The following is a 14,068-nucleotide window of genomic DNA, read 5'->3' on the forward strand; positions in this document are numbered from 1 at the left end:
ATTTGTAAGACGAAGAATGAAGGGAGACATGATCGAAGTGTACAAGTGGAAGATAGGTATTAACAAAGGGGATATAAATAAGGTCTTGAGGATATCTCTCCAAGAGAGAACCCGCAATAATGGATTCAAATTAGATAAGTTTAGATTTCGATAGGATGTAGGCAAGTATTGGTTTGGAAATAGGGTAGTTGATGAGTGGAACAGTCTTTCTAGTAGGATTATTGAAGCTAAAACGTTGGGTAGTTTCAAATTTAGGTTGGATAAATACATGAGTGAGAGGGGTTGGATTTGAGTGAGACTTGCATAATGCGTAAATAGAATCATCAAAACTTATTTCTTGGGTAGCATTGTAAATTGGGTTGGGCAAATATTTTGTTAATGGGAAGGATTGTAAAGGACCTGCCTAGTATGGGCCAACAGACCTGCTGCAGTGTTCCTCCTTTCTTATGTTCTTATGTGTACTCTCCTATATGTGGTTACAGGGTTCGGGTCTCAACTGGGTTCACTCTTTCCTAGCCTCAACAGTCCTCTCACAAATATTCTTGAAGCAGTACATAGATCCTACCTCTATCAGTAACACCTTTGTCACTCGTCTGTGTTTTCATTTAATTTTTGTGCTCTTTTGTACTTTTTTCCAATCTCTCGAACTGTCTACCCTTATCCACACTACCATTTCTACTCATTATTTTGCTTTGCTATCATATCACTCCTGGTCCTTCTGTCCTCCAAAGTCACCAGGTTTAAACTCTTTAAGTCTCTTCTCATAGCTTATACCTCTTAGCTCGGAGACTAGTCTTGTTGTAAACCTCTGCACTAGTTTCTTCAGGTATGGGATCCATACCGGTGATTCATACTCTATTATTTATCGGTTGTTGTGTACCTCAGGCGATATGCTCGGTACAACGCTCACCCCGAGGTCCTTCTTGAGTAAGTTTGCTACCTTTGACCCATGAGTTTGAACTTTGTTTGCGGTCTTCTTTGCTCGTCCCCAAGCTCCATAACTTTATCTTTTTTCAGTCAATAGCACCAGTCCTAGTACTGATCCTTTTGGAACCTCACTCTTCTCGGATAATCACTTGTTGCTTTCTTCTTGTTAGACATTCCTTGATCCACTGAAGCGCCTGTCCTTTGTTCCTGTCTGCTGCTCTAGCTTTTTACACCCCTCCCATATTTCTTATATAGTACTAAGTCAAAAACCTTCTTACAGTCCAAAAATATGAAAACCGCCCATCTCTCTCTCTCTCTCTCTCTCTCTCTCTCTCTCTCTCTCTCTCTCTCTCTCTCTCTCTCTCTCTCTCTCTCTCTCTCTCTCTCTCTCTCTCTCACTCTCTCTCTCTCTCTCTCTCTCTCTCTCTCTCTCTCTCTCTCTCTCTCTCTCTCTCTCTCTCTCTCTCTCTCCCCTTTTTTTTTACAAATGGTTTGACAAGGTTAGGTTAAGGATCCCTAGCTTTATTGACAAGCTATTTACAGGTTTAGGATTCCCAACTTTATTGACAAGCTAAGACCTGTTACCTACATCAGCTCATTTGAAAGCATTTTTATTGTTATGAAACATACAAGTAGGGAACAGGGTGAAGTTGGAGCCACCTGTGGGCCAGCATATTCATTTGATCAACTGACTTTATCTCGTTGACATCATGATGCTGTACGAATGTGTTCCATAGTCGAGTCATCCTGGGGATAAATTATCTCAGATGAAGTGATGTTCTGGAGAAGGGTACAGCCAGAGTGAAGTTGCTGCTTTCTGCCCGTTTTGTGGTATAGAAGCTTGCTTCTCGCTGTCCTCGAAGTGGAGCCAAGTTTGGTACTTTGACAATATTGGCCTTGTGTATAACAGTAAGGCCACCCACATCCCTCCTGTGTTGAAGGCTCTGCTGAAATGACAGATCTATCCAGGATTGGTTCAGACGAGAGATGAGACGTCTTGCTCTCTCCTCTACTCTGTCAAGCAGTCGCAGATGAGAAGGGGGGGAGGGCAGGCGAACCAAGAAAGTGGAGCATACTCAAGGTATGAGTGTACTTGTGCCTTGTACAAAATCTTGCAACCCCTGCTATCAAGCAAATGCGAAATACGGCGAAGTGCTGTAAGCTTCCTAGCTGCCTTGTTTGCAAGATTTACAGCCTGGTTTTTCATGGTCAGTTTGCAGTCAAATTTCACCCCAAGGATATCAACTTCTTCCCCAGGTGCCAACACCCTCCCACTCATCCTTTCTACTGCACCGGCATTACTATCATGGTGCCTAGAGATTATCATCATTTGTGTTTTCTCAGGTGCAAATGTTACTTGCCATCTATTTCCCCAAGCTGATACAGATCTGAGCTAGTGATTGATGTTGCTTAGAGCAGCTGGCATTTTTTCTCTTGGATAAGTGAATGTCAGTGTACAGTCGACTGCATATGCATGGGATTCTGGGATGAGATGAAGGTCATTGAAGTAGACATTCCATAACAATGGTCCCAGAACGATTCTTTGTGGAACACTTGCCCCAATAGGATGTCTTGCTGATTCTGTTCCATTGAGAACTACCCTTAGAGATCTACATGAAGGTAGTCACTGAGGAGACATAGCGTAGAGCCTGCAATTCTCTCTCTCTCTCTCTCTCTCTCTCTCTCTCTCTCTCTTCCCATGTCACGCTTCTGTGAGACAGGATTTATCAACACACTTCCTTCTAGTAGGTGCTCCACCTCTCTTGATAATCTTCTCCTACATACTATGCATGTCAGTGATACCGACCTCTAGTTTAGCCCTACATGCTTGCCCCTTTCTTAAATATTTGCTGTCTTCCACTCCTATGGTAGTTGTTCTGTGTTTATTGAGTTGTCGATGATTGAGGTTAGTGGCTCACACAGTGCCTCCACTCCCTCTCTCATGACCCATGGAGAGATATCTGATTCAAGTTCCTTGAAAGTATCTAGCATGCACAGTAGTTTCCTCACCTCTTCTCTCGTTGTGTGCACTGTTCAGTACCGTTCAGTCTCCCTCTTTGACTCTGGTAACGTCTTTGCATCCTCGCAGAATATCTCCCAGAATATATATTTTGTTGAGCTCCTCACAGACTTCCTAATCATTTCTTGTGAGCTTCTTCCATCCTCAGCCTGATTACCTCTGTGTGTACTCACCTGTTTGTAGTTGCAGGAGTAGATTCATAGCTCCTGTGTGTGTGCGTATGTGTGTGTGTGTGTGTGTGTGTGTGTGTGTGTGTGTGTGTGTGTGTGTGTGTGTGTGTGTGTGTGTGTGTGTGTGTGTGTGTGTGTGTGTGTGTGAGAGAGAATTTGAGAACCCCAAGATAAACAATTATCTGAGTTCATTTACATGAACACAAAAGTGACTAAACCTAGATAACACCTAGGTAATTACCTCTAGCTCAACACCTAGCTGAGTATCTCTAGAGGAACACCTACGTGAGCACACCTAGAAGAATACCTAGGTGAGTACATCAAGATGAACACCTAGGTGAGTACATCAAGATGAACACCCTGGTGAGTACATCAAAATGAACACATAGGTGAGTACATCAAGATGAACACCTAGGTGAGTACATCAAGATGAACACCTAGGTGAGCACACCAAGATGAACACCTAGGTGAGCACATCACATTGAAAATATAGGTGAGTACATCAAGATGAACACCTAAGTGAGCACATCTTGAAGAATACCTAGGTGAGTACATCAAGATATACACCTAGGTGAGTGCATCAAGATGAACATCTAGATGGGTACATTAAGATGAACACCTAGGTGAGTACATCAAAATGAACACATAGGTGAGTACATCAAAATGAACACCTAGGTGAGTACATCAAGAAGAATACTTAGATGAGTACATCAAATGAACATCTAGGTGAGCACATCTAGAAGAACACCTAGAGGAGTACATAAAGGTGAACACCTAGGTAGGTACACCAAGATGAACACCTAGGTAAGTACATAAAGTTGAACGTCTAGGTAGGTACACCAAGATGAACACCTAGGTAAGTACATCAAGATAAACGTCTAGGTGAGTACGTCAAGATGAACACCTAGGTGAGTACATCAAGATAAACGTCTAGGTGAGTACATCAAGATGAACACCTAGGTGAGTACACTTAAAGGCTCTAGGAAACACTTCTACACTGGGGTGGTGCACAAGTCGAACAAGTTTATTAAACGTAATAGGAAATCTAGTTGACTACTCCTAAACAAAGAAAGAGGTCTACTCATCTAGACTTTCTTCTAGAACGCAGGTCTAGGAATCACTTAGCAACGGCATGTTGAGATGCAGGCCCAAGAACTACAGCACAACATCCAGCTAAGTAAACATTCACACAGACGGATATACACAATCTTCAGAATGAAATTATTTCCAAATTTTCAGAATGTATAGAAGTATTTTTTCCCCTTAACAGGTGTTTGAACCACTAGATCACGTACAAGAATGTTCTCCCCTTAACAGGTGTTTGAACCACTAGATCACGTACAAGAATGTTCTCCCCTTAACAGGTGTTTGAACCACTAGATCACGTACAAGAATGTTGTCCCCTTAACAGGTGTTTGAACCACTAGATCACGTACAAGAATGTTCTCCCCTTAACAGGTGTTTGAACCACTAGATCACGTACAAGAATGTTCTCCCCTTAACAGGTGTTTGAACCACTAGATCACGTACAAGAATGTTCTCCCCTTAACAGGTGTTTGAACCACTAGATCACGTACAAGAATGTTCTCCCCTTAACAGGTGTTTGAACCACTAGATCACGTACAAGAATGTTCTCCCCTTAACAGGTGTTTGAACCACTAGATCACGTACAAGAATATTCTCCCCTTAACAGGTGTTTGAACCACTAGATCACGTACAAGAATATTCTCCCCTTAACAGGTGTTTGAACCACTAGATCACGTACAAGAATATTCTCCCCTTAACAGGTGTTTGAACCACTAGATCACGTACAAGAATGTTCTCCCCTTAACAGGTGTTTGAACCACTAGATCACGTACAAGAATATTCTCCCCTTAACAGGTGTTTGAACCACTAGATCACGTACAAGAATATTCTCCCCTTAACAGGTGTTTGAACCACTAGATCACGTACAAGAATGTTCTCCCCTTAACAGGTGTTTGAACCACTAGATCACGTACAAGAATATTCTCCCCTTAACAGGTGTTTGAACCACTAGATCACGTACAAGAATATTCTCCCCTTAACAGGTGTTTGAACCACTAGATCACGTACAAGAATATTCTCCCCTTAACAGGTGTTTGAACCACTAGATCACGTACAAGAATATTCTCCCCTTAACAGGTGTTTGAACCACTAGATCACGCACAAGAATGTTCTCCCCTTAACAGGTGTTTGAACCACTAGATCACGTACAAGAATGTTCTCCCCTTAACAGGTGTTTGAACCACTAGATCACGTACAAGAATATTCTCCCCTTAACAGGTGTTTGAACCACTAGATCACGTACAAGAATATTCTCCCCTTAACAGGTGTTTGAACCACTAGATCACGTACAAGAATATTCTCCCCTTAACAGGTGTTTGAACCACTAGATCACGTACAAGAATATTCTCCCCTTAACAGGTGTTTGAACCACTAGATCACGTTCAAGAATATTCTCCCCTTAACAGGTGTTTGAACCACTAGATCACGTACAAGAATGTTCTCCCCTTAACAGGTGTTTGAACCACTAGATCACGTACAAGAATGTTCTCCCCTTAACAGGTGTTTGAACCACTAGATCACGTACAAGAATGTTCTCCCCTTAACAGGTGTTTGAACCACTAGATCACGTACAAGAATGTTCTCCCCTTAACAGGTGTTTGAACCACTAGATCACGTACAAGAATGTTCTCCCCTTAACAGGTGTTTGAACCACTAGATCACGTACAAGAATATTCCCCCTTAACAGGTGTTTGAACCACTAGATCACGTACAAGAATGTTCTCCCCTTAACAGGTGTTTGAACCACTAGATCACGTACAAGAATGTTCTCCCCTTAACAGGTGTTTGAACCACTAGATCACGCACAAGAATGTTCTCCCCTTAACAGGTGTTTGAACCACTAGATCACGTTCAAGAATATTCTCCCCTTAACAGGTGTTTGAACCACTAGATCACGTACAAGAATGTTCTCCCCTTAACAGGTGTTTGAACCACTAGATCACGTACAAGAATGTTCTCCCCTTAACAGGTGTTTGAACCACTAGATCACGTACAAGAATGTTCTCCCCTTAACAGGTGTTTGAACCACTAGATCACGTACAAGAATGTTTTCCCCTTAACAGGTGTTTGAACCACTAGATCACGTACAAGAATGTTTTCCCCTTAACAGGTGTTTGAACCACTAGATCACGTACAAGAATGTTCTCCCCTTAACAGGTGTTTGAACCACTAGATCACGTACAAGAATGTTCTCCCCTTAACAGGTGTTTGAACCACTAGATCAAGTACAAGAATGTTCTCCCCTTAACAAGTGTTTGAACCACTAGATCAAGTACAAGAATGTTCTCCCCTTAACAGGTGTTTGAACCACTAGATCACGTACAAGAATGTTCTCCCCTTAACAGGTGTTTGAACCACTAGATCACGTACAAGAATGTTCTCCCCTTAACAGGTGTTTGAACCACTAGATCACGTACAAGAATGTTCTCCCCTTAACAGGTGTTTGAACAACTAGATCAAGTACAAGAATGTTCTCCCCTTAACAGGTGTTTGAACCACTAGATCACGTACAAGAATGTTCTCCCCTTAACAGGTGTTTGAACCACTAGATCACGTACAAGAATGTTCTCCCCTTAACAGGTGTTTGAACCACTAGATCACATACAAGAATGTTCTCCCCTTAACAGGTGTTTGAACCACTAGATCACGTACAAGAATGTTCTCCCATTAACAGGTGTTTGAACCAATAGATCACGTACGAGAATGTCCTCCCGTTAACAGTTATTTGAACCACTAGATCACGTACGAGAATGTCCTCTCGTTAACAGATGTTTGAACCTCTAGATCACGTACAAGAATGTCCTTCCAGTAACATGTGTTTGAAGTACTAGATACCGTACAAGAATGTCCTCCCCTCTGTTGTGTAGCTGTTCTTATATATATATATATATATATATATATATATATATATATATATATATATATATATATATATATATATATATATATATATATATATATATATATATATATCTATATATATATATATATATATATATATATATATATATATATATATATATATATATATATATATATATATATATATATATATATATATATGTATATATATATATATATATATATATATATATATATATATATATATATATATATATATATATATATATATATATATATATGCAAAACAACCACTCTGAAAGACTAGAGAAATTCCAAGCGCTTTCGTCGTGACTACTCACATTATCAAGGAACTATGAAAGTAAAGCATCCAAGGAAGCTATATAAGGGGTCTGGCCAACACCTCACTATCAGATCCCACAACGGTTAAACACGTGACGCGCGCCAACCCAACTGGATAGGTCCTTTGCGCAACTCACCCACAAACTATTCTACCCAAGATAATTTAAAAATTATTATTTGTCCAATGTATTATTAAATTCTTCCCAAATTCTATTAATTATAAATGGATCTAATTTATATAAACCAAAGGAAATATTCATATTATTGTCAAAACTGCTTTTTGTGAAACAAGATTCAATTATATTCCTGTCGACCATGGACTTGCTTGATACTACTTTCTCAACTTTTTGAAAATCAATTGAATGGTTAAAATCTCTTACATGAATAAATAGAGCATTGGAATCTTGTCCAGTTCTAATGCTATATTTATGTTGTTTTAATCTTAGTTCGAGATTTTTACCAGTTTGACCGTAATAAACTTTATCGCAAATTTTACAAGGAATCTTATAGACACATCCATCAGCATTTTGGGGGGAATTCTTTATCAAAAGTTTTTTTTACTGTATCAAGATTTCTGAATGCAACTTTAATATTAAAAGTCTTAAGAAGAGAAAGGATATCAACCAAGTTTTCATGGTAAGGGAGAACCAACATATTTTTAGTTGAATAAGGCTGGTTGTCCCTTTTTGGATTGTAAAAAGTATTTCTAGTAACTTTAAAAGATTTATCAATTACATTTCTTGGGTATTTTAAATCATTACCTATTTCGTAAATTTTGGATATTTCCTCATCTATGAACTCAGGACTACAAATTCGTAAAGCTCTCAAAAACATTGATGAGAAAACAGACAGTTTGACTCTATCTTGATGAGAGGAACAATAGTGGACATAGGAACAGTTATTTGTAGGTTTTCTGTAAATTTTAAATTTGAATTCATTATTACCCTTAATAATTAAAACATCTAGAAAAGGCAATGAGTTATTTTCTTCAAACTCAACAGTAAAGTTTATAGAATGGGCTAAGCTATTTAATTTTCCAAGGAAATGGTGTATATCTACATTTTTGGGCATAAGACATAAAATAACATCAACATATCTGAACCATTTAGCTCTATTAGGGAGGATTGTGTTAAGCAACCTTGTTTCAAAAAATTCCATGTATAGGTTACTAAGAACAGGTTACTAAGAACAGGTGATTTCCCATTGCCATACCAAACTTCTGAGTGTAAAACTTATCATTAAATACAAATTTTGCATCAACAATGCAAAGTTTAATAAAATTTGCGATAAAGTTTATTACGGTCAAACTGGTAAAAATCTCGAACTAAGATTAAAACAACATAAATATAGCATTAGAACTGGACAAGATTCCAATGCTCTATTTATTCATGTAAGAGATTTTAACCATCCAATTGATTTTCAAAAAGTTGAGAAAGTAGTATCAAGCAAGTCCATGGTCGACAGAAATATAATTGAATCTTGTTTCATAAAAAGCAGTTTTGACAATAATATGAATATTTCCTTTGGTTTATATAAATTAGATCCATTTATAATTAATAGAATTTGGGAAGAATTTAATAATACACTGGACAAATAATAATTTTTAAATTTTCTTGGGTAGAATAGTTTGTGGGTGAGTTGTGCAAAGGACCTATCCAGTTGGGTCGGCGCGCGTCAGGTGTTTAACGGTTGTGGGATCTGATAGTGAGGTGTTGGCCAGACCCCTTATATAGCTTCCTTGGATGCTTTACTTTCATAGTTCCTTGATAATGTGAGTAGTCACGAAAGCGCTTTGAATTTCTCTATTCTTTCAGAGTGGTTGTTTTGCATATTCTGAAATCACCTGTTTACAGTGATCTTATTGCATATATATATATATATATATATATATATATATATATATATATATATATATATATATATATATATATATATATATATATATATATATATATATATATATATATATATATATATATATATATATATATATATATATATATATATATATATATATATATATATATATATATACCATGGAACCACCTGTCATCGACGTTGACCATTGTCGTACGTAATTTTTCCTTTAACGTTTTCCATCCGTGTAATACGCTTACCAGCTGTCTGAAACGTTTACAACTTGTGTCATGTATCCTCTCTCTCTCTCTCTCTCTATCTATCTATCTATCTCTCTCTCTCTCTGGTAGGATTTCTTTTCTCAACGTTGACCACCTCTCTGAAACAGATGACATTTTTTCTGAAATGTGTACTACGTGTCTAAAGCTTTTATCCTCTGTCTTGATCTTCACCAACTATGTAGAATACTTATCACCTGTCTGAAAAGTTTTCCTATGCAGGTATCCCGTAATCATCCACCTGGAGAACCACTGCAGTGTGAAGCAACAGCAGGTAATGGCTAGTATCCTGAAGGAAGTGCTGGGAAACCACCTCTATGTTCACCCTCTTCACACCAACACTCCACTCACTGACCTCTCTCCTGATCACCTCAAGTATAAGTTTATACTAAAGGTAAGTGTGTGTGTGTGTGCGTGTGTGTGTGTGTGTGTGTGTGTGTGTGTGTGTGTGTGTGTGTGTGTGTGTGTGTGTGTGTGTGTGTGTGTGTGTGTGTGTGTGTGTGTGTGTGTGTATTAGGTATCCCAAACGGTATCATCCCTTTTGCTATACCTAATTAACCCATAATTTTCCTAATTGTGAGTTCATACTAAATATTCACTGAAGAGCTTTCTCGGGTCACTGTAGAGTCTACGTAACAACCATAATTAACCAATGTAACGATACCTAACGTCAGTTTCATGACGTTTTCTGCGAACCTTCAAATAATATTTCTCTATTTTAGGTTTGGTTGGGTTAGGTTAGGTTAGGTTAGGTTAGATTAGGTTAGGTTAGGTTAGGTTAGGTTAGGTTAGGTTAGGTTAGGTTAGGTTAGGTTAGGTTAGGCTAGGTTAGGTTAGGATAGATTAGGTTAGCTTTGGTTAGATTCGATTAGAGAAGCATGCATGAACACGTTAAAACGTACATTTCGCCACAAATGAGGAAATTAAATTAAAGACCGCAGCACGTCTGGCAACATTTTGGCTGAAAACACCAATAAAGGTTTAAATATACACGAGTATCAGTCGTGGTGAGAGAATGTACTGCGTTATGACATTCCACATAAGGAATGACGTCACACTGAAGGTGAATGTAGCTATGACGACGACATAGTGAAGGTGAATGTGAGAGAGGGAGGGAGGGAGAGAGGGAGGAAGGGAGGGAGAGAAGAAAGGAAGGGGAGAGGGAGGGAAGGAGGGAGGGTGGGCTGTTGAGTGTCCTATATACCAGTAGCAACATAGAGCATCATATTTCCTGTTCCCTCTGTGTAACATTTTCCAGGCAGTACACGTGGTTGAGGGAAGGCGGTGAAGGAAGGTGAGGGGAGAGAGTGAGGGAAGGTGAGGGGAGGAGGGGAGGGAAGGTGAGGGAAGGGCGGGTAAGGGATAGTAAAGGTAGGCCCCTCCTCTCACCTCCCTGCTCGTTAGTCTCCTTACACTTATTGCCTATGATCACCTAGCAGCAAATATGTTCCTAGAAACTGTCATCTCCTGTGGGTAGAAACCTGGGAAAATACTTGCTAATAATGCAGGTGTAAGAAGGTACAGACGTGCTAGAGAGAACCTGTGTTGGGTAGGAAGGTACAAAGGTACTGGGAAAAACGTGTGTGCTGGGTAGCAAGATATTTACAATGTTATGTACCTGATGATGATGAAACTAGTTAACTTCACACGTGTACCAACTCAAACACAGTGGTACCCACTGAATTTTACCTGCAGCCAGCCTTTCCCTCTCCAATTTTCCCTCACGTCTTTCTCTCCCACTTCTCACCATCTTCTCTCCCTAACGTCCCTCTCTCCCACCTCCCTTCACTTGCAGCCCTTTCACTCTCTCCTCACTTATGTCCTCCCACCTTCCCTCAGTTCCGTCCCTCTCACTCTCCCCATACCAGGTCCCTCTCCCACCTCCACTCACCCCCAGCAAGTGCTAACACACGGTTAATGTCTCCGCACACTGGACATGACCTTCGTTGCCACAACACTGTGTGAAGGACAATGTTGCTGGAAATAGCCTCGAGAGAGCTGGAATATCTCTGTATGGAAGACGAACAATGGAACAATGGGGAGCACTGTTAAGCTGGGGGGTGAGAGTGAGAATGAGAGAGACAGACAGACAGCAGACGATTTTGCTGTCTACTGAGGCTAGCTGTTGAGGGAGTAAAGAAAACACCACCGCTAGTATTGCACCTCACTCTGAGCCTATATATGTCCTCTGTGTCCATGTACTGTTTGTAACGGCTTGACAAAGCTCCTAGAGAGCGAAACGTTGCCACAATAAAATGTCACATTAGTTGCACTTGTGTCCTTTTACTTTACGTATTCTAAAAACACACAAGGATAGACAAAATAGAATGGAAAGCATCTCTACTGTGATTGTATTAGTTCTGCTGGAACCACTATGTTGTTTCACTGTCAGCTGAGGCGATGTATCAACCTCCAATTCTGCATATGAATGCAGTGGTCTGGCCAGCTGGGCATCTTGTAACAAAATGGTATGCCTGTACAGTGCTTGGCTGACTGATACATGAAGGAGTGAATTGAACTGGCACCAACAACATCAAGGGGCAGACTACTACAATGCTCCGTAGCTCCAAAACTTTTTCTGTTTCACATATTCATACTATTGTTTCACGTAATTGCTTCTGTTTGCATTTTTAAAAGTCTTCATATTTTGATTATGTCGACTTTTAGTATCTTGAATGATTTAGAAAGACACATAAGCAAACATTAGGACATATTTATTAGAAAACGTATCGATCCTGGGACCCTGATTACTTCTAATATATACAGAGGTTAAAAATACGATATATACAGGAGGAGAGTGAAGAGTGACGCAATGACCTAGGACGAAACGATTTTTAATATATATATATATATATATATATATATATATATATATATATATATATATATATATATATATATATATATATATATATATATATATATATATATATATATATATATATATACGTATATATGCAAAACAACCACTCTGAAAAAAATAGTGAATTTCCAAGCACTTTCGGAATTTTTCACATTATCAGGTAATTGTAAAAATAGGAGAACAACAGAAGGCATACAAGAACGAGTACACACCTCACGGTCAACAGAGGACACCTCACCTTTCCTTTTATGATGATGTTAGTAAGATGGTCAAGGACCTGTCAAACATTGCTTATATTCTTCTCAAGTTTTATGATTTTAACTTGTCAAACATTTCTTAAATTCTTTCCAGAGTTTATTAATTATAAATTAATCTAATTTGTATAATCCTAAACCAATATTCATATTAAATTCAAAACTATTTTTTATTATATTTCATTCTATTATATTTCTCTCAACCATGGACCTACTTGATACAACTTTCTCAGTCTTTTGAAAATCAATTGGATGGTTAAAATCTCTCACAGGAATAAACAGAGCATTAGAATCTTGTCCAATTTTAATGCAATATGTATGTTGTTGTAATCTTAGTTCAAGACTTTTCCCAGTTTGACTGTAATAAATTTTATCACATTTTATTTACAGGGGAATCTTGTAGACAGCCATCAGCATCTTTTGGAGGAATTTTTAATCAAAATTTTTTTACTGTATCAAGATTTTTAAAAACAATTTCGATTTTAAAAATCTTAAGTAGAGAATGTATATCAAGAAAGTTTTCATGGTGAGGGAGAACCAGCAGATTCTTGCTTGAATAAGATTGTCTCTTCTATTTGAATTGTAAAAAGTATTTCTAGCAATTTTAATTGATTTATCAGTTAAGTGTCTTGGGTATTTTAGATCATTAGTTATTTCATAAATGTTTAAGATTTCTTCATGTATTAACTCTGGGCAGCAAATAAGCAAAGCTCTTAAAAACATTGATGAAAATACTGATGTGAAGAATAATAGTGTATATAAGAACAGTTAATTGGTTTTTTTTTTATATTTTGAATTTAAAATCATGGTTTCCCTTAATAATTAATACATCTAGAAAAGGCAACGAATTATTTTGCTCAAACTCAACAGAAAAATTTATGGAAAGAGCAAGACTATTTAATTAAACTGTGAAATGGTTTATATCTAATCCCTGAGGCATTAGACATAAAACCAACAATATATATGTACCACTTAGCTCTGTTGGGAAGCATTTTGTTAAGCAATCTTGTTTCAAAATATTCCATGTACAAATTGCTGTATATATATATATATATATATATATATATAGATATATATATAAATATATATATATATATATATATATATATATATATATATATATATATATAAAAATATATATATATATATATATATATATATATATATATATATATATATATATATGGCGTGCAGAATAGGATAAGCTTGCGATTTTGGCTTAAATAGCAATGCCCTTCTTGCCGAATAAGGCAACCGAAAATTTGTGTACGTAATAATTTCTCAAAAATCATTATGAACCTAACGAAAAAAATTAAATTTCATTGTGTTTTTTAATTATTAAATTATTGTAAGCTTATCTAAAATATATTTAGTTGGATTAGGCTAAATTAAATTGTGCTTGTTATAAG

General features: G+C 37.7%; 1 protein-coding gene across 2 annotated transcripts in view; it reads left to right on the top strand.

Moving 5' to 3' along the window:
* Positions 1-14,068, top strand: part of LOC128691308 (inactive phospholipase C-like protein 1) — a 276,887-nt gene that overhangs the window by 173,843 nt on the left and 88,976 nt on the right. For both annotated transcript variants that reach the window (XM_070091631.1, XM_070091630.1), the window contains exon 9: positions 9,765-9,936. In XM_070091631.1, coding sequence (XP_069947732.1) covers positions 9,765-9,936 — 172 coding nt within the window. The remainder of the gene's footprint in view (positions 1-9,764; positions 9,937-14,068) is intronic.

Source organism: Cherax quadricarinatus, chromosome 36, assembly GCF_038502225.1.
Source record: "Cherax quadricarinatus isolate ZL_2023a chromosome 36, ASM3850222v1, whole genome shotgun sequence".
Lineage (NCBI taxonomy): Eukaryota > Metazoa > Arthropoda > Malacostraca > Decapoda > Parastacidae > Cherax > Cherax quadricarinatus.